The sequence below is a fragment of the Natrix helvetica genome (assembly GCF_964273705.1).
Source record: "Natrix helvetica genome assembly, chromosome: 1".
NCBI lineage: Eukaryota > Metazoa > Chordata > Lepidosauria > Squamata > Natricidae > Natrix > Natrix helvetica.
In genome coordinates, this window is record NC_138548.1 from 1,810,006 (window position 1) to 1,836,491 (window position 26,486).

The 26,486-nt window shown below is 50.0% G+C and overlaps 2 protein-coding genes across 3 annotated transcripts in view; both read right to left on the minus strand.

Moving 5' to 3' along the window:
• Positions 1-12,280, minus strand: part of MARCHF2 (membrane associated ring-CH-type finger 2) — a 79,142-nt gene extending 66,862 nt beyond the window's left edge. Inside the window, exon 1 of the mRNA XM_081936424.1 lies at positions 12,265-12,280. The gene's annotated coding sequence lies outside the window, so the exon portion shown is untranslated. The remainder of the gene's footprint in view (positions 1-12,264) is intronic.
• ANGPTL4 (angiopoietin like 4) overlaps positions 3,223-26,486 on the minus strand; it is a 45,907-nt gene continuing 22,643 nt past the window's right edge. The window contains exons 1-7 of one of the 2 annotated variants that reach the window (XM_081936365.1): positions 24,745-25,227; positions 23,790-23,900; positions 20,235-20,382; positions 10,836-10,943; positions 6,760-6,858; positions 5,388-5,663; positions 3,223-4,268 (exon numbers count right to left, since the gene is read on the minus strand). In XM_081936365.1, the coding sequence (XP_081792491.1) occupies positions 4,087-4,268; positions 5,388-5,663; positions 6,760-6,858; positions 10,836-10,943; positions 20,235-20,382; positions 23,790-23,900; positions 24,745-25,143 (1,323 nt within the window). In that variant the 5' untranslated portion in view covers positions 25,144-25,227 and the 3' untranslated portion in view covers positions 3,223-4,086. Of the gene's footprint in view, positions 4,269-5,387; positions 5,664-6,759; positions 6,859-10,835; positions 10,944-20,234; positions 20,383-23,789; positions 23,901-24,744; positions 25,228-26,486 lie in introns of those variants that run through there. The other variant, XM_081936366.1, reaches the window with a different exon arrangement.

Genomic DNA, 26,486 nt, shown 5'->3' on the forward strand with positions numbered 1-26,486 from the left:
AAAACTGGACGCTGTATTCTAAGTGGCCTTACCAAGGCATCATAGTGTCCACAGCGTTTGCATGACTCAGCCCAAAATAATTTGCAATTATTGCCCCCTCAGTCCCCAGGTCAGTTTGATTTCAGGTCAGTCCATAGTCCCATCACCGGAGGCTTAATAATAATTAACTTCATTTTCCAGGACAGTCCCAGATTTCGCTTGTTAACATTTAATATGGCTTGAAAAGATCATATTTTTCACCCGAGGCTGCTAAGATTTTTTTTTTTTTTTTGCTGCCATCTTTTATGCTTTAAAGAGTAAATTGGATGTGATGTCAGAAGACAGCGGTGACCCGATGCCTATATTTTGCGAGATAAAAGTCCATTTTTTAAAGAAAAGTCAAGCTGTTGACAGGGCTTTTGATGTGTGCAAAATATTAAGATATTAACGAGCAAAGCATATTTTGACTTCATGCATTCTGCACAGCTAGCCATTCAGACATGCTTGGTGAAGTGAACAGCTTAGTAAAGTAATTGGCAAGTTGACTTCAATGGGACTCCAGGCTAATCCTGTAATGTAAGGTCTTGCAGTCTGTAATCCTTCCCAGTTAAGAGCTCAACTTAAATTAAATAGATTCATCCATTTCTTTTTATTCCAGTGATGAGTCAGACAGGGGAGCTCGGCTGAATAAGCAAAATGCTTCGGATAAAATTACATCGGAGGTTTCCTTAGGCACATCCTCTAGAGTCGGCCCTGGGGCTGCAGGACTCTAAGGAAATACAGGTAGACTGCTCCATCATTGGAGGCTTTTAAGAAGAGACTGCACAGCCATCTGGTTTAGGGCAGAGGTCTTCAAACTTGGCAACTTTAAGATTTGCGGACTTCAACTCCCAGAATTCAACTCTCCATCCGGCAGCCGTCTGGAGAGTTGAATTCTGGGAGTTGAAGTCCGCAAGTCTTAAAGTTGCCAAGTTTGGGGACCCCTGGTATAAGGTCTCCTGCTTGCAGGGGGGGTTGGACTAGATGACCTCCAAAGTCCCTTCCAGCTCTGTTCCGATTGATTGAAGTAAAGTGGCTCTCAACTGCTCCATCACTGGAGGTTTTTAAGAAGAGATTGGGCAGCTGTTGGTGTGAATCGGTATGGGGCCTCCTGCTTGAGCAGAGGGTTGGACTAAGTGACCTCCAGGGTCCGTGTCATTCTGCTACACAATTGAGCCCAACATTTCTTTTGCCAAGGGAGACAATTGCATTTTGCCCCATTTTACGTCCTTATTTGCCACAGCTTTTAAGCGAATCACTGCAGTTGTTAAATTAGTGACATGGTCGTTAAGTGAATCTGGATTCCCCATTGATCATGTGATTGTCTGTTGTGGCTCGCCAGTGGTCAGCAAAGCTGGCTGGCAGATTTGGACAGGGAGGAGGTTGGGGAGGAAGATGGGCCAGCCCTGGGAGTCTGGGGGAGGCTCTGATGAGAGCTCTGTGTCAGAGGCAGAGAGGGGTCCAGGGCCGTATGACAGTTATCAGCTGCCTTCAGAGTCAGACATCAGTGAGGCAGAAGAACAGCTGGAGCCTGTTCCCAGTGGGCGCATGCACAGAGTTGCCAGACAAAGAGAACAGCTAAAGAAGAGGGGTCAACTTGTGAGTAAGGCCAGACGATGAATGGCCCCTCCCAAGGGAAATAAAAGAGGAGCGAAAGGGGAGTGGAGTTTGCAGGAGAGACCATTAGTTCCCTTCATTGGTTCTTGACTCTCCGAGGCTCCTTGCCAAGTTTTGCAGAGATCGGCCTGGCAGCTCTCCAAGCCAGAGAAGATCTGTGACCGTAATTCCTCCATTGAAAGACTTTGCTGGGAGCAAAAGAGCAGAATTCACAGTCAATTCATAAAAGGGGTTTTTTAGGGACCAGGAGTTCCCTTCAGGCTCTCGGGAAGCCTCCGTCAGAACAGGAATCATAAATGAGATTCCGTGGCCAAGCGTTTGAATTTTGATCATGTGACTACGAGGATGCTGCAGTGGTGGGGTAAAAAACGGTTACTATTTTCACTACCATTGTGACTTTGGACAGTCACTAAATGAACGGCTGTAACTCGAGGATTACCTGAAGTCTGCTCACCTGTGCTTCCCGGAAGTCTGCACTGTTACTCGCACAAAGCAACCTTCCTTACATCAAGAAATGCAGAATGCGTCTCTTTATCATTTGTCCACGTCATTCTGCGGGAACCACTGCCGTTGTCTAGGGTGGGATTCCCAGGAGCCCCCCCACCCAGGGCCCACCTTGTTGCCCTTTCTGGGGCGGCTGATGGGTGAGATGCATCCATCCTAGAGCAGCGTTTCGCAACTGCGGCAACTTTAAGATGGGTGGACTTCAACTCCCAGAATTTCTTAGTTTGCAATGCTTGCTGGGAAATTATGGGAGTTCACAGATCTTAATGTTATTGAAACACTACAGCTAATGACGTATGACCAGAATGCAACCCCCAAAATTTCTGCTGCTAAGTGAAACATTTGATAAGTAAATTTTTCCCCATTTTACGACTCGGTTGTTAAGCAAATCACTGCAGTTGTTAAGTTAGCGATATAGCTGTTAAGAGAATCTGGATTCCCCGTGGACTTGGCTTGTCAGAAGGTCGAGGTCATCCTCGACTTAACGACCACAATAGAGCCCAACATTTCCGTTGCTAACACAGTCATTAAGTGAGTTTTGCCCCATTTTACGACCTTTCTTAATTGTTAAGTGAATCGCTGCTGTTATTCACTTAACAATTTGGTTGTTAAGTGAATCTGAAGTTTGCTTGTCTGTTGGTCGCAAAAGGGGATTGCGTGACCCCGGGGACGCTGTAACCGTCATAAATACGAATCAATGGCAAGCATCTGAATTTCGATCATGTGACCACGGGGATGCTGCAACGGTCATAAGTGTGAACAACGTTGCTTTCTTCAGTGCCATTGTAACTTCAAACGGTCACTAAATGAACTGTTATAAGTCGAGGACTTACACTCTAGACAATTTCTTTCTCAGGATCATGTCTTTTTGTTCTGGCAAGTGAGCAGACTAGATGTCCTCTTGGTGCCCAAATCCTGAATTTCAGAGACTTAAAGTATCTTTTCCATGGTGTGTATCACCCCTAAGCTTCCGGTCAGATAGAGCGTTTGAACGAGGACTGCCTAGAAAAGCTTCAACAAATTATTTTTTAGATCGTCCCGTATTACCGTCAAAAAGAATCTGAACGGAAAAGAAAAAAAAATCCTGTTGTTTTTAATTATTATTCATCAAAGCCCAAAAGACATATCACTGACCACAAAGTCTCACATACCTAAGTATAAAAAGATTTTTTTTTTTTAACAAAAAAGCAAAGAGGAAGAAACAAAAATCTCTCGTCTCTTTTTAACGGCGAAACACAGTTTTGTAACGTTTACACAACAATATTCACTCGGCGATAGTCCAAGGTTTTGGTTCTTTTTTTAAAAAAAACAACGCATTGGAAAAGAGGGGACGAAAAAACACACGTAACATGTAACCACTGATCCCCCTGACCCTCCCTGGACAACAGTCCTGCGCAAGACCAAAACAGAAACATTTTAAGTCAATATGACCTAAAGGAGATCCAAAGAGATTGGGGGTGGGGCATTAAATTCAAGGCGGCCAGTTTGGAAGGTCCGTGAAAAGAGGCCCCAGCATTGTGTGTACCCCTACATCGGGGTCACATTTGCAGGAGGGAGTGGTCTTGCCCCCCCCCCCAGCCCCATAGCTGTCTCAATGCCTTTGCACATATATTTTCGGGGGCGCAGTGGGTGGGAGGAAGCCACATCTGTTTTGCATTTGGAGGGGCATGAAAGATGTTCCCACAATCGCAGGAGGCTGAGAGGTGGCACTCCCCAAATTCCTCTGGCCCCACAACCCAGCAGCCTTCCCCCATGCCCATGCGCTCTTCCCCCAGTTGGCCAGGCTCACCCCCTCACTTAAAAAGGAATCCCCCGCCCAGACTCCCTAATCGAATGCCAGCCGTGGGGCACCGCTGCCCGGGCTCCAGAGACAGAGACCAGCTGCGTCTCGTGGGAACGGGGCAGGAAGAAGGGCTGTGCCCAGTCTCTTGGGGGGAGGGGGAGGGCTTAGGACCCCCGGTCCGGCTCTGCAGGGCGGATCTTCATGGCAACAGATTGCAGGGGGTAGTAGCGCCCTCTCCAGGTCTTCCAGAAGATGCCTTGCTTTCTCTCGTGCCGCTGCCGTGGGATGGACCGGAAGTATTTGCCGTTCAGGTTGACGTGGCCGCAGTAGCTGAACCACCAGCCTCCTGCAAGGAGAAGAGGAGCAGAAAACGGGAGTCAGCCAGGCACGTAAGCTGACTGGAGGCGGGATGCCCTTCCGAGACCCCAATAGGGGAGCAGCTCCGTCGATGGGCCAGAGGGAAAGATTACAGACAGTCCTCGACTTATGACCACAACGGAGCTCCAAAATTTCTGGTGTTAAGCGAGACATTTGTTGAGTTTTGCCCCATTTTATCACATTTCTTCCCACCGTTTGAGTCACCCCAGTTGTGAAATCAGCAACAAAAGAGAATCTGGCTTCCCCCTTGATTTTGCCTGTCAGAAGGTCGAAAACGGGGATCACATGATCCCGGGACACTGCAACCGTCGAAAATATGAAACAGTCACCAAGGTTCTGAATTTCGATCACGTGAGCAATGGGGGCTGCTGCTGGGTCATAAGTGTGAAAAAATGTCGTAAGTCCCTGTTCTTCAGTGCCGTTGTAATGACAGACGGACACCAAACGAACTGTTGTTAAGTCGAGGACTATCTGTGTATCCCAAACTGGGTCAGAAGCTTTGAGAAGATTTTCTCATGGGTTCTTTGCAGGCATGATAAGAGTTTCAACGGGAATTAAATCATTACATTAAACTCAAGTCAACTAAAAATTAAGAAATGGAACAAAATAGGGGAAACTCAATGGAACCACGAGGTCTTTCTCTGCCCTCCCTTTTCTTGGTTTCTAACTTCCGCTGCTAAGCAAGTCACACCCAATTTTATGACCTCTGATCGCACAATTGCTAAGCAAAATCAGTAAGTGACTGAGTGGCGGTTGTTAAGTGGATTTGGCCCAAAGTCGTTCTGGGTCTCTGCTTGGTGCTCTACCTTCGCCCGACAGAAGAGTGTGGTCAAATAAGTCAAGATGGCGGCCACATCGCTGCATTCAAAGCTCTGCCTGCTTTTTACGGGCCTCAATCTTCCATCGCTCTCCCAATTCTCAATTCTGGGTCAGATTTTCCCAACCCCACCCCCTTTAAGAGCAGCGGGCTTCAACTCCCAGGCTGGGGAATTCTGGGAGTTGAAGTCCGCTCCCCTTAAAGGGGACGGGGTTGGGGAAAAAAATAAAATACCGCTTCCGGGTATTTGCTCCGTCCGCCCCCACTGACCTGAGAGGTGCTTGGCGCAGTTGGTGTCGCCCTTCAGATCGTGGTCGCGATCCCGCGTGGAGAAGGGCAGCTGGGGGAAGTCCCCCATGGCGCTCTCCAGCTCCCCCCGGATGGGTCCCAGGAGGCTGAGGGTGTAGGCCGTCTCCTCCCCGCCCAGACGGAAGAGGAAGTGGGCTCTCTGAGTGTTGCCTTCCCAATCTCGCAGCTCGACCAGCAGCTGAAAGCGGTCGTCCTTCACCATCCCATGCGTCTTCTCCAAGCCCAGCCAGAAATCCCCTAAAAAAGAAAAAAAAGCAAAGAGCGCCATGAAAAACCTTGATTTGGGAGCTATACGGGAAAGTCCTCGACTTACGACTGCAATGGAGCCCCCCCCCCCCCAATGTCTGCTCTTAAGTGAGACATTTGTTTCTACTAATTCTAGTATCCCAGTATTTTATATTCTGGTTTCCTTTAGTATATCCTTATTACTATTCCAGTATATTTCCTGCGGTTAAGGGAATCGCTGCAGTGCATAAGTTAAGTCGCCCGGTCGTTAAGTGAATCCGGTTTGATCCATTGATTTTGGCTTGCCGGAAGGGGAATGGCATGATCCCGTGGAGACGGCAACGGTCATAAAGATGAAGTGTCCGAATTTTGATCACACGATTGGGGGAGGAGGGGGATGCTGCAAAGTTCGGAGCTGTGGAAAAATGCCGGTCCTAACTCCCATTTTTCAGTGCCACTCTAACTCTGAAAGGTCGCTAAATGAAATTGTTATAAGTCGAGGACTACCTGTATAGTTAGTTGCCGACTTATGACCACAATTGGGCAGGAATATCCACGGATGTGTGAATTGCACAGATTTCACGGCCTTTTCTGATGCGGTTGCTAAGCGAATCACTGCAGTTGTTAAGCGAAACGCCTGGTTACTAAGCGAATCTGGCTCCTTCCAGTAATTTTGCATGTCGGAACGGTCTAGGAAGGGTCTCCCATGACCCCAATCATTGTAAAGACAATGGTGGTTGCCAAACGCCAGCATTTTGATCCAGTGACTGGGGGGGGGGGGAATGCTCCAATGGCCATAAGTGTGAGGACCGGTCATAAGTGTGAGGATCAGACCTAAGTCACCACTTTCAATGCCGCTGTAATTACCAACTCAACTAAACGAATGATAGTAAGTTGAGAACTATCTGTTTACTGATGTTTTAACTTGTTAAATGAATTTGGGAGATTGGAGCAGTTAGAAAGCAGCTTCAAAGCTTAGGATCGACGTATCTCGAAGCTGCTGCTGGGTGCCTTCTCCAACCCGGTGCCCCCCTCCGTGTGCCAGGGCAGGAATTCCTCCTGGCAGGAATTCCGGGGGGGGGGGGGCACTCTCACCCCCTTCACCCACCTGTCAGATTTCCAAAGCCGTCTTTATAAGCGTCCCAAAGTCGGTCAAAATCCACCGAGCCCTCCAAGCGCCTCTGGATGACCGTCCAGCCACCGTCCTCTGCCAACGGAGAGAGTGGGATGAAGGGCACGGCCCTGGCTTGGCTTCTGGGCAATTGACCCACCCCACCCCACCCCCATCCAGCCCCCTGGACCTCTGTGCAATTCCCCTCCCCCCCCCACAAAACACAGGCGGATTCCCTCCACCGATTCTCTGCTTTGATTGTGTGGTGGCCTCTTTTTAATGGGTTTTTATTAGAAGCTAGGACCCTAGAGCTGGAAGGGACCCCGGAGGTCTTCTAGTCCAACCCCCTGCTCGAGCAGGAGACCCTAGACCACCTCAGACAAATGGTCGTCCAAACTCTTAAGAATCTTCAATGACGGAAGACCCACAACATCTGGTGGCAAGCTGTTCCGCTGGTTAATTCTCCTCACTATCAGGAAATTTCTCCTCAATTCTAAGTTGCCTCTTGCCTTAATTATATTATATTATATATATCTGTGTGTGTGTGTGTGTGTGTGTGTGTGTGTGTTGTATTTGTGCTGATAAATAAATAAAGGGAGACTAGTATAGATCTATTTCAAGCTATTTAGCTCTCATCAGCTAGCCATACCCTTACTGGGATTCGAACCAGGGCTGTATTACATATTAGGCAGTTGTATTAGCCACTAAGCCACAGGCTCTCCTCCTTATCAGCTGAGTCAGGAAAATAGGTATGTATTTGTGTTACAACCCCTGGTATGCCCAAGTATGGGAGGGAGCTCACTACTCCCCCTTTCTGTCCTTCGGCTCATTACAGAGGACCATCCAGGCAGAAAACCATATTTTTATTTTTAATGTTGCCTTTTTATATTTGTGTTGTATTTGTGCTGATAAATAAATAAAGGGAGACTAGTATAGATCTATTTCAAACTATTTAGCTCTCATCAGCTAGCCATACCCTTACTGGGATTCGAACCAGGGCTGTATTACATATTAGGCAGTTGTATTTTGGGCATAGCAGGGGTTGTAACACAAATACATACCTATTTCCCTGGCTTAGCTGATAAAGGAGGAGAGCCTGTGGCTTAGTGGCAATTACATCGGCCTAATATGCAATACAGCCCTGGTTCGAATCCCAGTAAGGGTATGGCTAGCTGATGAGAGCTAAATAGCTTGAAATAGATCTATACTAGTCTCCCTTTATTTATTTATCAGCACAAATACAACACAAACATTAAAAATATGGTTTTCTGCCTGGGTGGTCTTCTGTAATAAGCCAAAGGACAGAAAGGGGGAGTAGTGAGCTCCCTCCCATATTTGGGCATACCAGAGGTTGTAACACACATACATACATCCATCCATACATCCATACATACATACATACATATATGCTGGTTTTGTTGTATTCGGGTCTTTTCCCGTGTAAGGTTGAGATTGTCTTTGCAACGTTTCGGCAGGATCTCACCTGCCATCTTCAAGCTTGGGCTTAAAATGGGAACGGAGCTACCGTCTTTCTGTAAGTCTTGGTGGGAGGGGATGGGGTGCTGGCTTTGTTTCAGTAAGTGGAATGATTGGTTGTGTGGTTGTATCATGATTGGTAGATTGGTGCTGATTGGTGCAGGCTGTATGTGCATTGCTGTTTTGTATTGTAATGGCTTGGGTGGTGGGTGGTGTTCGTTTGTTGGCTAGGGCTGGTTTCCAGATGTTTGGTAGGCGGGAGGTATCATCACGTTTGATCATGCTGTGGGGGTGTGTCTCTATTTCGATGGCTTCCATGATTATTCTCTTGTGGAGGTGTTCTGTTTTGGAGATTAACCTGGCTCCTTCAAAGTTGATTTCATGTCCTGTAGCTTTAAGGTGCTGGAAAAGGGAAGACGTTTTTTTCTTTTTTTCTTACTGCGTTTTTGTGTTCTGTGATGTGTGCATTTATCCTCCTGTTTGTTTGTCCTATGTATATTGCTGGGCAGATTTTGCATGGTATTTCGTAGACTCCTTGGTTTTCTAGCTGGATTTTGTCTTTGGGATTTCTTAAGATGTTGGCTATTTTTTGGTCAGTGGTGAAGGCTGTCTTTGATATTGTGCTTGTGGAGAATTTTGCTGATTTTATCTGTGGTGCCTTCCCAGAAAGGGAAGTTGGTTGTTTGCTTCTATTTCCATGGTGAATTGTATTTTGGGGTGTAGGCTGTTGAGATGTGTGAGGAAGTTGTCCAGTTTTTCTTTTCTGTGTGGCCAAATCTGGACAACTTCCTCACACATCTCAACAGCCTACACCCCAAAATACAATTCACCATGGAAATAGAAGCAAACAACCAACTTCCCTTTCTGGATGTCCTAATCTACAAAAAACCCAATGGCTCCCTAGGACACACCATCTACCGGGGGGGAAAAAACACACACACCAACCGCTACTTAAACGCACAATCCCATCACCACCCTGCACAGATCAACTCTGTAGCCAAGACCCTCATCTCCAGAACCAAACGCCTAGCTGACAGACCACCTGAAAACTGAATTACACAAACTCACAAATGTATTAATCTCCAATGGATTCCAAAGAAAAACAATCACCAACCTAATCCAAAAGGAGACCCCCCCCCAAAAAAACCAAGGCACAGAACAGGACCATGGCATCGCCCTCCTCCCTTACATCAAAGGCACCACAGATAAAATCAGCAAAATTCTCCACAAGCACAATATCAGGACAGCCTTCACCACTGACCAAAAAATAGCCAACATCTAAAGAAACCCCAAAGACAAAATCCAGCTAGAAAACCAAGGAGTCTACGAAATACCATGCAAAATCTGCCCTGCAACATACATAGGACAAACAAACAGGAGAATAAATGCACGCATCACAGAACACAAAAATGCAGTAAGAAAAAAAGAAAAAACTTCTTCCCTTTTCCAGCACCTTAAAGCTACAGGACACGAAATCAACTTTGAAGGAGCCAGGTTAATCTCCAAAACAGAACACTTCAACAAGAGAATAATTATGGAAGCCATCGAAATAGAGAAACACCCCCACAACATGAACAAACGTGATGATACCTCCCGCCTACCAAACATCTGGAAACCAGCCCTAATCAACAAACGAACCCTACTCACCACCCAGGCCATTACAATACAAAAGAAAAACGAACACACAGCCAGCACCAATCAGCACCAATCTACCAATCATGATACAACCACACAACCAATCATTCCACTTACTGAAACAAAGCCAGCACCCCATCCCCTCCCACCAAGACTTACAGAAAGACGGCAGCTCCGATCACATTTTAAGCCCAAGCTTGAAGATGGCAGGTGAGATCTTGCCAAAACATTGCAAAGACAATTTCAATCTTCCACGGGAAAAGACCCGAATACAACAAAACCAGCATACCTACACCCGTGAAAATCTACGAAAACAAATATATATACATACTATATACTGGTGCATAACTTAATAAACATATATACATACTATATACATAAATATATATATACTTACACCCATATATAGTGGGACACACACACACACACACACATTCTATTCTATTTTCTATTCTATTCTATTCTATTTTCTATTCTATTTGATTATTCTATTTGATCCGACCCCTTCCGATCCCTTCCTATCCCATCCAATCTCATTACATTATTTTCTATTTTATTCTTACATTCTTCCCTTCCAATCTCTTCCATTCTATTCTATGTTCTATTCTCTATTCCATCCTACCCTATTCTATTCTTATATTGTTCCCTTCCCCTCCCTTCTGTTCTATTCTCTATTCTATTCTATTCTATTCTGTTCTGTTCTCTATTCTATTCTATTCTATTTTATTCTATTCTTATATTCTTCCATTCTATTCTCTATTCCACCCTATTCCATTCCATTTGTATTCTCCCCTCTTCCATCCCAATTCCCTTCTATTCCGCTCCATTCCGCTCTGTTCCTATTTCTTTTTCCAGTGGAAGCAAGGCGCCCATCTACCTCACCCTCTTCCCAAGCCCAGTCAGCCAGCTCCCGGCTGTTCAGAGATTTGAACCCCAGGCCCTGCACCCCCAGCCGAACCTACCCATGTCACAGAAGACTTTGAAAGCCGGGGCTCCGGGGGGCTGGATCTCAAAGACCCCGCTGGTCTGCTGCCCCTCCAGGAAAAGGTTGTGACAGCCGGCCGGAAGCTCTGCAAGAGAGGGCAAAGAAAAGAGGTAGTCAGGATGGCGTAACCTGCGTCTTACGGAAGCCGGTCGACGGAGCGAAGAGATCCCCTTGCAAAGGAGGGAGGATTCGGGGCCAGTTGTGCAGCCCAGTGGTGGGATTCAAAATCTTTTCCCACCTCTTCCTGTGAGAGAGAGAGAAAGTGCTGTGCACGCAGCATTCGCACGCAGCACTCCAGGGCCGCCCTCGGTGTCAGCGCTGTGTCAGCTGGTTTTCACCTCAGCTGAGAGGCAGCCACCCCCTCTGCCACGTGAATCAGCTGAGCTGAAAGACAAGGGGCTACAGGGAGGGGGACGAGGGGGGCGAGAGGGCGGGGCCAGCCAGAGGCGGTATTTGCCGGTTCTCCAAAACTCCTCAAAATCTCGGCTACCGGTTCTCCCGAACCGATCAGAACCGGCTGGATCCCACACCTGCTGCAGTCCGACAGATCCTTTGGCATGTTTTAACGGACCTCAGAATGGATCCCTTTGCTTACGATCAGCTTCCAGGGGGAAACGTTTTTGGCTGGTGTGGCTGTCCTCGACTTACGGCCAGACTTTATTGTGGATCAGTGAAAAACATGCGGTGTGAATTCTTGCCCCCATTTAACGCAAGCCAATCGCTGCCGTTGTTAAACGAGTCGCTCGGTTGTTAAGCGAATCTGGCTTCCCCACTGACTTCGCCCGTCAGAAGGTTGCCCAAGGGGATCACGGGATGACCTCGGACGCTGTGACCGTTGTAAGTGCGAATCAGTTGACAAGCATCCGAATGGAAGTTATGTGACCACAGGAAGCCGTAAGTGTGAAATTAAGTGTGAAAATTGGTCATAACGTCACTTTTTTCAGGGCTGTTGTAACTTAGAACAGTCACTAAGTGAACTGTTGTAAGTGGAGGACTGCAAGTACAAGGACTTTGCAACTGCCGAGGCCCTGAAAGAGTGAAACCTGGAATTCTACTCATTGCCAGGTTCCAAATTTAAGCATTTTCAACGTGACAGTATGAATACATAGAGGTGGTCCTCGACTTACGACCATTCGTTTAGTGACCACTCAAGGTTACAACATCACTGGAAAAAATGACTCATGAAAGTTTTTCACACTTACGACCGTCGCAGCCTCCCCGTGGTTGCGTGATCAAAATTTGGAGTCTTAGCAACTGACTCGGATTTATGACGGTTGCAGTGACCAAACGTGGACTCAGCCTAGAGAGTTGCCCCCGCATGGCCCCCCCGGGAGTCTGACAACCAATCAGAAGACAAGATCAAGGTCAAAGGCCAGAGAGGGCATAAAACCAGGGACTTTCGGCACCTCTGTCTCTTTGCTTCTCCCCCCAACATCTGGAAGCCTCTAATCCCCCTTTTCTGTTCAGGAGCTCAAACCACGTGATCCTGTCCACCATTAAACCCTCTTTCCAAGAAGCCTCCGTGTTTCCAGGATCTTTTCCCACCCACTTGGAGCTGAACCCAGAAGGACGTTTTCTCCCAACAGTGGATGAAATATTTTCATTGTTATTTTGAAAGAAAAGGATTTGTTATCCAGACTATCAATCTGTTAGCAATTCGAAGCCCGAACCTTAACCCTGCTCATCGACATAATTTTACCGACTCCTTGCATAGCATGCACAATTTAATAATAATAATAATAATAATAATAATAATAATAATAATAATAATAATAATAATAATAATAATAATAATAATAATAATCCGCACACATATTATGAAAATACGTTACGATGTCCTAGGCCCCTGGGTGGGGCCCGACTAGTAATTAATGCCAAATCCGGCGAAACAACTGGCCGCTGTGATACAATTCTATTGATGCAATAATAATAATAATAATAATAATAATAATAATAATAATAATAATAATAATAATAATAATAATAATAATAATAATAATAATAATAATAATGGCTTTTGGGGAATGGAGCCTCACGGAGCAAAGAGGAGGAAACGAGATGCAGCGTTGGGAGTTTGAAATATGCAATAATGCCTCCACCCTCACCTTCCCCAGTTGGTGCACCCGTGTAAACGCTTCCGATCACACAGCGCCTTTTGTGTTGCGCCACCCTCCGTGCATAATTGGTTTCCCAAGATCGATCAATGTACGGATCCTTAACCCTGAAGCTCAAAGTTGGGGTGTGCAAAATAATTTAACACGTTCCCCACGGAGTTAGATTGAAGATTCCGGCACTGACGACATCTTGAGATCAGGTGTTCAGGTGCCAATTTTGGTCTTTCATTCAGCTGCCTCCGGTTATCACTCCAGGACACTCTACAAAGCCTTAGTAAGGCCACACCTGGAATACCTACTCCCAGTTTTTGTAACCACGATATGAAAAAAGATGCGGAGACTCTAGAAAGAGTGCAGAGAAGAAGAGCAACCAAGAGGATGAGGGGACGGGAGGCTCAAACAGACGAAGAACGGTTGCAGGAACTGGGCAGGTCTAGTTTGATGAAAAGAAGGACCAGGGGGGACAGGATAGCAGTACTGCAACATTTGAGGGGCTGCCACAGAGAGGAGGGGGCTCAATTTATTCTCCGAAGCACTGGAAAGCAGCAGAAGCAGCAAACTAATCAAGGAGAGAAGCAACCTGGAACTAAGGAGGAGTTTCCTGAAAGTTGGAACTCTTAACCAGGGGAACGACTTGCCACCAGAAGTTGTGAGGCTTTTAAGAAGAGACAGCCACTTGTCAGAAATGGCCCAGGCAGGGTCTCCTGGACGGAAGACCCCCAAGGTCCCTCCCAACCCTCTTATTCCGTGACTCTGTTATTCCGTTCAGGGGGGATTCCTTCCCTCCTTCCCCACTGCATGGGCAGAAGGCCTTGGGGCATGGGCGGACAAAGCAACGGGGCTTCCAGTCTAACAGGGTTGGCATTTTGGCACGGCAAGCGAGGAGGAGGAAGAGGAAGAGGAAGAGGAGGAGGAGGAGGAGGAGGAGGAGGAGGAGGGGAGGACAACGGGGGATCCAGCCCAAAGGCAGCTACGGCATTAAGGGAGAGCCACAAAATTGAGGAAATGCAGGAGAGCACGCAATGAAAAGGAGGAGTTTGTGTGTCCCTCATTCTCTCTCTCTCTCTCTCTCTCTCTCTGCCTATGTCATTTTCTCTCTCATTCTCTCTGTTATTCTATCCTGTCTCTCATTCGCTTTCATTCTCTCTCATTCCCTCCTCTCTCGTTCTCTCAAAATCTCTTATCTATCATTCTCTCTCTCATTCTGTCATTCTCTCTCAATCACTCTCTTTCATTCTCTTTCTCATTCTCTCTCCCTCTTCCTCTCTCATTCTTCCTCTCTCATTCTCTTTCCCATTCTTTCTCTCTCTTACTCTAATCTCTCTCTCTCATTCTATCTTTGTCTCTCATTCTTTCTCTCTCTCATTCTAATTCTCTCTCTCATTCTTTCTCTTATCCCGTCTCTCATTCTCTCTCATTCCCTCACTCCCTCATTCTCTCCTCTCTTGTTCTCTCAAAATCTTTTATCTATCATTCTTTCTCATTCTCTCTTTCTCTCCTTTCTCACACTCTCTCTCATTCTAATTCTCTCTCATTCTTTCTCTTATCCTGTCTCTCATTCTCTCATTCCCTCATTCCCTCATTCTCTCCTCTCTTGTTCTCTCAAAATCTTTTATCTATCATTCTTTCTCAATCTTTCTCATTCTCTCTCTCTCTCTCTCCTTTCTCACTATTATCTCTCATTCTCTCTCAAACACTCTATTTCATTCTCTCATTCTCTCTCTTGTTGTCTCATTCTTTCTCTCATTCTCTCTATTCTTTCTCTCTCCATTTTCTTTCTCTCATATTCTCTCTCTCTCCTTCTCTTGTTGTCTCTCTTTCTTTCTCTCTCTCTCTCTCTTTCTCCTACTCATATTCTCTCATTCTCTCTCTCCTCTTGTTGTCTCTCTCTCCCATCTCTCATTCTTTCTTTCTCTCTCTCTTCTCCTCTCTCTCTCATTCTCTTGTCTCTCTCTCCTCCCTCACTCTTTCTTTCTCTCATATTCTCTCTCATTCTCTCTCATTCTCTTGTTCTCTCTCTCCTCTCCCTTTCTCTCTCTCTCTACTTCTCTCATATTCTCTCTCTCTCTCATTCTCTTGTCATCTCTCATTCTCTCTCTCTCTCTCTCTCTCTACTCTATCACTCTTTCTTTCTCTCTCCTCTCATATTCTCTCTCTCTCCTCTCTCTCACTCTCTCTCTCTCTCACTCTCTTGTTCTCTCTCACTTTCTTTCTCACTCTGCTGCTCTTATATTCTCTCTCTCTCTCTCTCTCTCTCTCTCTCTGTCTCTCTCTCACTCACACACACTGTCACTCCCACAAAAGGCCCAGGGCAGAGCAAGGCTTGTTTCAAATCGCTTGCCATGATGACGAAGGAACCAGGAGGGGCACGGGGTGGGGGTGGGGGTGGGGGGGGGGCTGCTGCAGGCGAACAGAGAGGCCTGTCCTGTGTGAGTTCCAGAGATCCAGCTGAGCCTCCTGTGGTGCTCAGTCACAACCGCTGAAAGTGAAGATCGAGGGTGCAAGGACCCCCCGCCCTTCCCTGGGCTCCCCCCTCGGAGACAGGGCTGCTTTGCCCCCTTCTCTGCTCGGACTAAGAGAGAGCCAAATGAAGGACGGGCATCGGACTCAAAGGACGGCGGGAGGCCCCAACTTCTTCAAGCAGATGCCATCCAGATGTTCTGCCCGTGCTGGAAAAGGCTGAGCAACCGTCCTCGGGAGGAAAAAGGAAAGGCTGTGCTTGGGGGCTTCCTGGCAGAACTTCCGTTGCCCCACTAGGTAACGTCACCCGTGCTGGTCCAGCGAGCATCCTAGCACTGATGCTGCTACCTAGTTGGGTCATGAAACGTCTGCAAAAAACCCCCACCAAGCCCAGAGAGGACCAAGGACCCCACAGTCCTCCTCCCCCTCCCCCCTTCTTCCTGGCACTGATGATGTTACCTAGTTGGGTCATGAAACGTCTGCAAGAAAACCGCCCAGCTCAGAGAGCACCAGCCCCCCCCCCCCCCCGCATTCAACCCTGGGCTGCAAAGGATCCTCTTCCATGGGTAAAACTGAGCATGGGGGCTGGTCCGTTCCCCCCTGCCCAGAAGCATTCAGCTTAGCCCGGCTGAAAGCTGCCCCAAAGCCCCCTCCCTAGCCAACCAAGGGCAACCGGGGTCTGCACCCAAAGCCCTCTGCACGTGCTCAGGAACCTCCAGCTCATTCATACCCCAGGCAATGATGGGTCACCAGGACACAGTTTGGGGTGCTGAGGGACACACACACACACACAGTGCCAGAGCTGGACTTTGCTCTGGGCCGGCCCAGCAGCTGCCAGGGTGGGGCAGGACAGGTGGGCAACGGGGCAGAAGGGTGAGAGGAGGGACGTGGCAGGGAGGAAGGGGACTTTGCCCAGGGCAGCCCAGAGCAGATGGGGGGCGGGTGTGTGTGAAAGGGGGCAGGAATTGCAGCCCCAGACAAAGAGAGATCCTGTTCTTGGCCCTTGCACAAGGAAGGGAGGGGGGAGAGAAATCAGCATCCTCGGAATTGCAGGGGAGGGGGCTGGGGGTGGCAGGAGGGGGGGGAGAGGGGCCTCCTCCCTCCCAGCCTGGGATAAATTTAGCGGAGATTCTGGAAACAGCTGCCTGGGGCAGGATGCCAGAGAACAGGGCGGGCTGTGGAGGGAGGGGAGGGAGGGGGACGAGGGGGGGGAAACAGACCCTGGAGTGTAAACATGAACTTTCCCCCAATTCCTTCTCTCCGCCCCCCCCTCCGCCAGAGGGAGGGAGGGGCCGGCTTGCATCATTCAGTCGGCAAGGGAGGACGTGACCAGGCGCGCGCACACACACACACACACACACACATACACACACACAGGGGAGGAGAAGAGTTGGATCAAGGACAGGCCTGGGAAAATCTGAGCTGGCCAGGAGTTCTTGAGGACTAGCGTCAAATTCTTGAAGACTAGCACACTTGAGGACTAGAAACCCTAAATCCTAATCTTCATCAACTTTGGATTTCCAACAAAGGGAAGAACCAGACAGAGGCTTTCTTGCCAGCTGCCAACCGTGCCCGATGCCTTGGTTGGTGCCAACACAGCCTGCTGCCACCACCAAGGGCCGGTGTGCCCCTCGGTCAAGGGGAGGAAGTGGGGGGCAGAGGCAGGGGAGGGACGGGCGATGGGACGTGTCCGATCTCACAACAAGGACCCCTGAGGGTCTCCCTTCAATAAAAAGCAGAGCAGACACCACCCCCCGCCCCCGGTCTCCAGCCAATCAAAGGCCAGAACAATTCGAAGGAGCCTCTCTCTACAGAAGCAGTCTACCGTCTGCGCACAGCCAACCCTAGGAAGGCGAGCGGGAGGGGTCCATTGCCCACCGACACCCGCGGGAACTAAAAACTGGGCAAGGGACTCCGCTCTTTTTTCCCCTGCCTCAGTTTCCCCTGTGGGCACAGGGGGACGAGGCCTCGTACCTTTTCCCCGAAAGGGCCAATAAAAGTGTCCGTTCAAAGTCAGAGGACGGTGCAAGGCCTTGGGGAGTCCGGAACAGTCAAAATGCCCGCCCACCCACCCTGTTGTGCCCACTTTGAGACTTTTCAGAGAGACCCAAAAGATCATCCAGACGTTTCTTTTCAGAGATAAAATCGGAGGCAAACAACACGAAATCTAAGCCAGTATTTAACAGCGTCGGGGATCGCGGAGCCGTGCTGGCAAGACGCCACGCATTGGGCATCCAGTCCACGTCCCCTCATCCATCGCTCCCTTCTCGCGGTGCTTGAACCCGACTCCCATCATCCACAGCAGACTTCGGGGAGCCTCCATTTGACCTAAGCGATCTGTAGGGGGCTTGGCCAAGGAAAAAAAAATCCACCAAAAACCCTGGAAAAAGCGCTTCATGCCCCCTGTGGGTTTCACCCGTGTTTGTTAGGGCGCAGGGGGCATAACGTGGGAGTACGTAAGGAGAGGGGGGCGGGGGCAAATGCACAGACCCCGGTGGAACAGCTTGCCACCAGAAGTTGTGAAGGCTCCATCCCTGGAGGCTTTTAAGAAGAGATTGGACATGCAATTGTCTGCAATGCTGCAGGGTTTCCGGCCTAAGCATGGGGGTCAGACTAGAAGACCTCTGGGCTCCCTTCTTCCAACCCTATTATCCTATGGTCTAAATTGTAGGTTGCTTCATCTATGGAGGTTTTTTTTAAAGAAGAGACTGGACAGGCAGTTGTCTGGAATGGCCGAGTACCTCCTGCTTGGGCAGGGGGCTGGACTAGAAGACCTCCAAGGATCCCTTTCCAAGCTCTCTTATTCTGCAAATCCGCGTTCCTTCTAGCCAGTCGGCTTCCCTAAGAAGGAAAAATCTCTAGCAGCAGGTTGGAATTTCTCCCCAGGAGCCAAAACCCCAAATTCAGAGTGGCTGGGAGGTGTCTGTGTGTTTGGGGGAGGGGGGGCACCCACATTTTCCTGGTGTTTGGGGAGGGGGGAGGGCAAAGGGGAGAACTGGAGGTTTTCTGGCTCTGCTTTCCGCATATTTTGGAAACCCAGAGCAGGAATGGGGGGGGGGGAGGGTTTGTCCTTTCCCCTACTTGGCGAGAGGCCAGCCTTCTCTTTCACTTCCCAGCCCCCCCCCCTGATCCCCCCCCCTTTCCCCCTCTGGCACGCCAGTCATTAACCCCGCAGCTCCCGGGGCCCTGGCAAGCCTTCCGGCTCAACCTCTGACACACTTGGTGGGCGGCCATAGGCAACGGCAGCGTTTAACGGGAAAGGGAGGGTTCCCGCTAACCGGCAGGCTCCAGATGTTTGGGCTCGGGAATCTGGGAGGGGCCCTCCCTGCACATTCAGAGGGTGGAGACTGAACCAGTAGCCCCACACACACACACAAAGAGAGAAATCCGGTGTCCCTTAAAGGGGTACCTGGAGGGCATCTGTATGGCAACAGGAGTCCCTAAAGTTTGGCAACTTGGAAAACTGAAGGACTCCAAGTCCCAGGTTTGCCAAGGTTCGACCCCACGGTGGAAAGCAGGAACGAAGCAAAGGAGGGGGAGAGGGCTCCTGAGCATGTACAGATGTAGAGCCAGAAAGATCCCGTGCCTGAAGCCAGGTGAATGTCAGCACAAAGTCGGTTTCGGTTTGGGTGCTTTGCACAACTGACTTTCCAGGGTTGGGATCTGTCAATCACAAGAACACCGCTTAAAAAAAAAAGAAAAAAAGAAAAAAGCCCGAGGATCCGTTGGGGGCTGCAGAGGGTTCTCAGCTCTCTGTGAGGCAGGGGTAGACTGCCTCTGGAGGAGGAGGCTCCATTTAGCAACGTGGCCCAAGATCAGCCTGTCCCGATGAGCTCCAACCCAACAATTTTCTAAACTTGGCAACTTTTTAAGAATTCTGGGAATTGTGGCCCAGCCGGGATCAAAATTTTGCAAATTTTGCAAAAAAATGATTTTTCTAGTTTACACGGGGAGACGCCTGTCACCTCCCACATTCAGGACACAGGTAGTCCTTGACTTACAATGGTTCACTTAACGACCGCTGAGGTGCCCTGGATTGCATGGGGGGGGGAGAGTTGTCACGCGATCTCCTTTCAAGCGAAGTCAGTGGGGAAGCCAGACCGTGAGAGTAGCTTGGCAAATGCATTGATTCACTTAATGACGGTAGCAAAAAGGTCGCAAAGTGAGGAAAGAGTCCAATAAACCACTGTCTCAAGAGGTTGTGGTCGTACGTCCAGGGCCACCTACACACCCAACAACTTTTTTGCCCGTGCAGAGACACCCCCTCCCCCCTGCGTCTCCATTGACTGCATGAATGACAGCTGCTTCTAGCACTGAGGATCACTGACAAGGATGCTAGTCCTCATGACTCTGTAAGCGTCTCTTCCTGGGCGAAAACTGGGCCTGAAGCCCCAGGACAAATATTTAAGCCGACCCAATTATTATTATGATGATTTGTTTCCAAATTGCTTCACCCGCACAGCGTCTCGCTTAGCGACGGAAAGGTTGGGCTGAATTGCAGCCGTGCCATTTTTTGCAGATTTCAGGGCAGCCGCCAGCTGAGAGCCAAGCCAGGCGTGATTCAACGGAATTAATTGAACTTTTGAATTCCGCCCAGCTGTTTTCGTGCCAACCTGGGAAATGTTGTAATACCGACAGGTTGTTTGAGGCGGCTAAAGTCCCGGAATGCCAGATCTAAAAATTCCGTTCTTGTGCAAAAGGAGGAATAACAAAAAAATAAGGCTTTTTTCCCCCCAAAACCCCAGAAGGGAAAAAAATGAAAATAAAATAAGAATAAAGCCGAGCACGGCTGCTTCACTCACTTGGGCCTTCCGGCGTCTGCTGTTTGGCCGCCTGGCTCTCGTTGGCCGCTCGCTCCTCCTCCAGGACACTGCGCGGGACGGTCACTCTCCACCGAGGGGCTTGCTGACGGTCCTTTTCCCTGGGGTGCAGGGGGCTGAGGGTGTTGACCTGGGAATTGGGGAGGGGGACGGGGGAGAGAGGGGTTAGGGGTTTATTTTCAAAGGGAAGGAACATGGCCCGCGTAGACTCCCATCCACGGGAAACGGTTGGGCCTAGTGCAGGGGTGTCCAAACTTGGCAACTTTAAGACTTGTGGACTTCAACTCCCAGAATTCCCCAGCGCTGGCTGGGGAATTCTGGGAGTTGAAGTCCACAAGTCTTAAAGTTGCCAAGTTTGGACACCCCTGGCCTAGTGGTTAAAGCGCCAGGCCACAAAGCAGGAGTTCTAGTCCCACTTTAACCAGGAAAGACAGCTAGGTGACTTTGGGCCAATAAATAAATGAAACCCGGCCCCCGTTTGCCTTTCCTGGTAGAGATCAAACTGTCTTAGACGAGCCACCCCCTTATACAGGTAGTCCTCCACTTACGACCACGATTGAGCCCAACATTTCCCTTGCTAAATGAGACATTCGTTAAGTGAGTTTTGCCCCATTCCAAGAGTTTTCTTGCCACGGCTGCTAAGTGAATTGCCACCGTTGTTAAATCAATAACACGGTTTGTTAAGTATTGCTTGTTTGTCTGGTGTTAATCCCTGCTTATCTGGGTGGGGCCTGGTGGAGAACTATCTTTTATTCCCCAAAGCTGTGGGACTGTGGAATTGGTCACCCTCTTGGAGGGCACAACGTGGGAGTGGGTTTTCTGCACCGGCCTCCGATTGATGGGCCACCGAGGAAGAGGGCGGAGGGAAGAGAGAAATGAGACACAGGAAGTCCTCAATTGACAATCAAAATTGGGAACTTCCAGACTTTCCATCGCTAAGCGATGCGGTTTTGCTAAGGGAGCCACGCCCCAATTTTATGACTCTTGCCACGGTCGTTAAGCGAATCACACACAGCTGTTTAGCTGGCCCCCTTTGAATTTGCTTGGCAATCATGTGTGATTCCAGGACAATTGCGCGTTTTAACGTCACAAAGTTTGGCCTGGACTGGCTCAGAACAAGATGGGCTCCGCTTACAAGGAGCTGGAAGGGGAGCTTCAGTGATCAGGTTCCGAGACCCCCTGCCCCACAATTCGATTTTCAGGGGCTTCTCCCTGTCCTCAGTGCCAGAAACCCAAAGACCAGCATGCCCATGCCTGGTTTTCTGGGGGGTTTCAGGGTGTTTTTCGGGCCACCTGGAAAATGGCCAAAAATAACCTGAAAAACCACCTGGAAACGGCCTATTTTTTGGCTCATTTTGGGTCCTTTTTTGGGTGTTCCAGCACGTGCAAAGACCAGCTGTGCATGTGCGCACTGGAACGCAGAAGCGCAGCTGGCGACGGCACGCGTGCCCACAGAGAGAGGGCTCTGCATGCCACCTCGGGCATGCGTGCCATCGGCTCACCATCACAGTCCTAAGAGTTCCCAGCCAGAGCCGTTTGGAGACCAGATGGGAAGCAGCAGCGGAGAAATTTAATCGGTAAACAAAACCATAAATAAATAAAAGACCACTCAGGACAAGGTGATCTGGCCAGGAGGGGAAGGGTGGTTGCCTGGAGCCGGAGAGCATAAAAAGTGGAAAGAAATACTTTCCTCTTTCTCCCTCCTTCCCCCCCCCCCCTAAAGGTTGGATTTCTAGGCCCTTTGGCCAAATTACAATTAAAAAAAAAAGTGGCCAGCTGAAAAAGAGGAGATCAAAGGACGGAGTTAATGTTTGCTCCTGGCAGATGGAAATGTGGAAATTCTCACATTTCTATTTTGGGAGCCTCTCCCTCCCGGTGTCCCCATCAATTCAACTGCAAACAGAAGAAGGGCAAACGGTGTTCTATCTATCATTTAGAATTTAGAATAGCATTTATAAGTGGCTAGAAAACAGAAGCCAAAACAGGAAATAGGAGTCTTTTTTTTTTGTTTTTACTAATTACTATCAAACTTAAAGTATTGACCATAATGTAAATATAATGCTGATGTGAACAATTAACACTATTACAATTGTTAGTACAGCTGTTATTACACTATTACAGAGGTTAAAAGCGATAGGAAGGCAATGTAGAACAGAGAACTACAAAGGCTAAACATGTATGCTGATACAAAAGGCTATAAAACTATTTTATATTGTTATGTTTGTCTTGTTCTTTCTGTTTTTAAAGATAAAAATGTTTAATAAAAACTATTTTTTAAAAAAAGAAAGAAGGGCAAATGAGGAATCCTTTAACTCAGTTTCTCAAACTGGGTTTTAAGATGGGTGGACTTCAATTCCCAGAATTCCCTAGCTCGGCTGGCTAGGGAATTCTGGGAGCTGAAGTCCAACCATCTAAAAACAAAACCCACTCTGCTTGAGAAAAGGTGCTTTAATCCATCCTAAAAAAAAAGCCAATTGGGTGCCATCTGGCATAGCCTAAACATAAAACCAGATCCTTTGCAAAGAAGGGTGAGACTAGATGACCTCCATGGCCCCTTTTCCAATTCTGCGATTGGTGCTTTCTTTAAAAAAAAATACACACCTTTGTATTTGGACTTGAAAGTTTTGTGAGAAAAATAGGGACAGGGAGGTGTATCTATGTGGCCTCTCACAGGAGCTCCCCCTCCCCCCCCCTAGTAAAAGTCAGGTAGCTACAGAATTAGGGGAGGGTCTGGGAAGAGCCGTCCCTCCCTCGGCTGAGGCCCTTCCCCCCTCTTAGTTGGAGAAAAATAATTACAGGGGAGGGGGCACCCGTGTTCGTTACCATGCTATCAGCCTAACAAAGCCTCCACACGCTTGCTGGAGCCCTCTGGAGATGCCGCATACCACATCCCCCATTATCCCCAGCCATTGCATACCACATCCCCCATTATCCCCAGCCATTGCATACCACATCCCCCATTATCCCCAGCCATCGCATACCACATCCCCCATTATCCCCAGCCATCGCATACCACATCCCCCATTATCCCCAGCCATCGCATACCACATCCCCCATTATCCCCAGCCATCCACCTGAAGCGGAGAGGAGTTTCTTTTCCATCTTGACCATTTCTGGAAGGCTTTGCCCAACCTTCTCCAGCTGCCGTCCCTTCAATCCCCATTCAGCATTTCCCACTCCTCAAAATGCCCCCCCAGCCCATGGGCCAATGACCTTCCAGGGAGCAGGAGACTCCCAACCCCCAACACACACACCCCATTTCAGCTTGGCTCCCCATCCACCGAAGAGACCCTCTCCAGAAGCAACAGATTTTCATTTTTAATGTGGGCCGGTAAAAAAAAAGATAATAAACTTTATCTTATTTTCTCTGTTTTCTCTCACCCTTCCCCACCCCTTTCCCCATTCAACTCCCACTCCCCACCCCTCCCCCTGCCCGGCACACCCCTTCCCACAGGTGACCCCCTGGAATGCCTCCACTGCCCTCCAGACAAGTGGGGGTCCAGCCTGAGGGGCGCCCCCTCCTCCCCCCCCAAATACCTTGCTCTGAAGGCTCTTAATCTGCAGGTTCTGCTTGTCCATCCGAAATTGCTGCTGTTTGATCTTCTGCAGGAGTTCCTCCATCCTCACGTTCTGGCGCCTGACCAGGTTCTAAGAGACAAAGGAAGAGCGCTTGGGTGGGTGTCGGTGGGCGCGCAATAGGAGAGCCCTGCGGTGAAAAGAAACCGCGAACCCAACTAGCCATCTAAAAAACGGCCCCAGCTGGACCACCACCACATCTGGCGAGAGGGAGGGCAGGAAAGAAACCCCCCACCCCACCCCTGGAGTCAACCTCAAAGCGCAGCTCCGGACTCACGGCGGGCGCACTTCGGGGACCGCTGGGCGCAACTCGGGAGCGCCGGGAAACGCTGGAGGGAAGGGAATTTGGGGAGGGGGCGTTTCGTGCAGAACAGAACCAAGGCTTATTTTCCGTGGGGGGATTCCCACGTCCCGGAGGTGTGCGTGTGTGTGTTTGTGTGTCCCCTCTTTGCACACCTTCCGGCGCAGCTGGCCGACCCCAGACCCCAAAGCGCTTTTACGCACAATTGTTGCCGGGCGCACAACTTCCCGCCCGGGCGCTTTGGCGTTTGAGCCCCCGGGGAATGCGAGCCGGGCTACCCTCGGCACAGCCCGGGGAGGTCTCCCCGAAGGGCCAGCCCGGTTGCCGGGAAGGTGCCGGAGCCCATCCCGCCGAGGGAAAAGGAGCCCCGGGAATAAGGAGGGAGGGGCGGGCCTGGCCTCCTCGCCTGCCCATCAGAATCAAGCTGGAAAGGGACCTTGGGGGTCTTCTAGTCCAGCCCCCTCGCTCAAGCAGGAGACCCTAAACCATTTCAATCCATCAATCAGAGTAGAGTTGGAAGGGACCTTAGAGGTCTTCTAGTCCAACCCCCGTCGCTCGGGCCGGGGACAAAGGGGGCCTCTGCCCTCGCGCAGAGCGCCTGCCTCCGGGACGCACCTGCAGCGCCTCCTCTCCCCCCGCCGTCGCCGGGGCCCCGCTGCCATTCTGGGCCGCCGCCGCCGCCGCCGTCCCATCGAGGCGAGCCTCCAGCGCCCGCAGCCGCCCGTCCAACTGCGCCCAGCGGCCGTCGAAGAGGCGCTGCGCTCGGGCCAGCCGCTCCCTCTGCTCGGCCGCCGCGCGCTCCAGCCCGGCCAGGGAGGCGTTGTGGGCGGCCAGCCGGCCGCTCAGGTCCCGCAGCTGCCCGCCCAGCCGCTCGACGTGCTCGCGGAGCCCGTGGCCCAGCTGCAGCAGCCCGTGGGCCAGCACGTTCACCTCCTCCCACGAGGCCGCCTTCGGGGAGCGCGAAGCCCCCGAAGCCCCCAGCAGCAGCAGCAGCAGCAGCGCCCGGGAAGGCATCGCGGACGGCACAGCCAGAGCGCCAGAGAGGGCCAGCGGGAGCTCAGAGCGCAACCCTCGCCGCCTGCGCCCGCTTTGGAGAGGAGGCGGCCGGCGCGGCCCCTTTTATAGACGCCGCCCCCGCCGCGCGCACATGGCTGGAGCGGGTCCTTCCCCCCCCCCGCTCCTCCCCCCCGCCCCCCTGGCAGAGAAAGGGAAGCTCCTCCGCAGAGGGCAGTGCCCGGGAAGAGCGCGCGCGAACCCGCCCTGACTCCTCTCTCTCTTTCCCTCGCCTCTGCCACCCTTGCGCTCTTCCTAGGATTGGGCACCGATGGATCAAATCAGTCAACCAGAATGCCTTGGAAAGGCCACACTTGGAATACTGCATTCAGTTTTGGTCGCCACGATGTAGAAAAGATGTGGAGACTCTAGAAAGAGTGCAGAGAAAAGCAATGAAGAGGATTAGGGGACTGGAGACTAAAACATATGAAGAACGGTTGCAGGAACTGGGTATGTCTAGTTTAATAGAAAGAAGGACCAGGGGAGACATGATAGCATTATTCCAATATCTCAGAGGTTGCCACAAAGAAGAGGGAGTCAAACTATTCTCCAAAGCACCTGAGGGTAGAACAAGAAGCAATGGGTGGAAACTAATCAAGGAGAGAAGCAACTTAGAACTGAGGAGAAATTTCCTGACAGTGAGAACAATTAATCAGTGGAACAGAGGTTGCCTCCAGAAGTTGTGAATGCCCCAACACTGGAAGTCTTTAACAAGATGTTGGATAGCCATTTGTCTGAAACAGTATAGGGTTTCCTGCCTAGGCAGGGGGTTGGACTAGAAGACCTCCAAGGTCCCTTCCAACTCTGCTATTTTATGGTATCTTGGAGGCCTTCTAGACCAACCCGCTGCTCTAGCTGCCATTCCAGAGACATATGCCCCTCCGCTCTCTTCTTCAAAACCTCCAGGAATGGAGCAACCTACGACTTAGAACTGTGATGGCAAACCTACAGCCCGCGTGCCCGAAGTGCCATGTTGCCTGGCACGCGGGGGCCTGTTCCTCCTCTGGGTTCCTGGTGCGCATGTGCGCAGAAGGATCGGCTGGCCTATCATGCGTGAGGCAATGCCAGACAATGGAAGAGCTGGCCTTCCGTTTCCCGGCGTGAGCATGCGCGCCAGACAGCTGATTGGCGTGCGCATGAACGCCAGTACCCAGAAGGCTAGCTTGCAGTGCGCATGGGCACGCTAGAAACCAGAGGTTCATTTTCTGGCACGCGCAGTCCCTCTGGGCAGCTCCTCTTCCGGATTGTGGCCCTGACCACTCAGTGCCGAAAAGGTTTGTCATCACTGATTTAGAACATAGTAT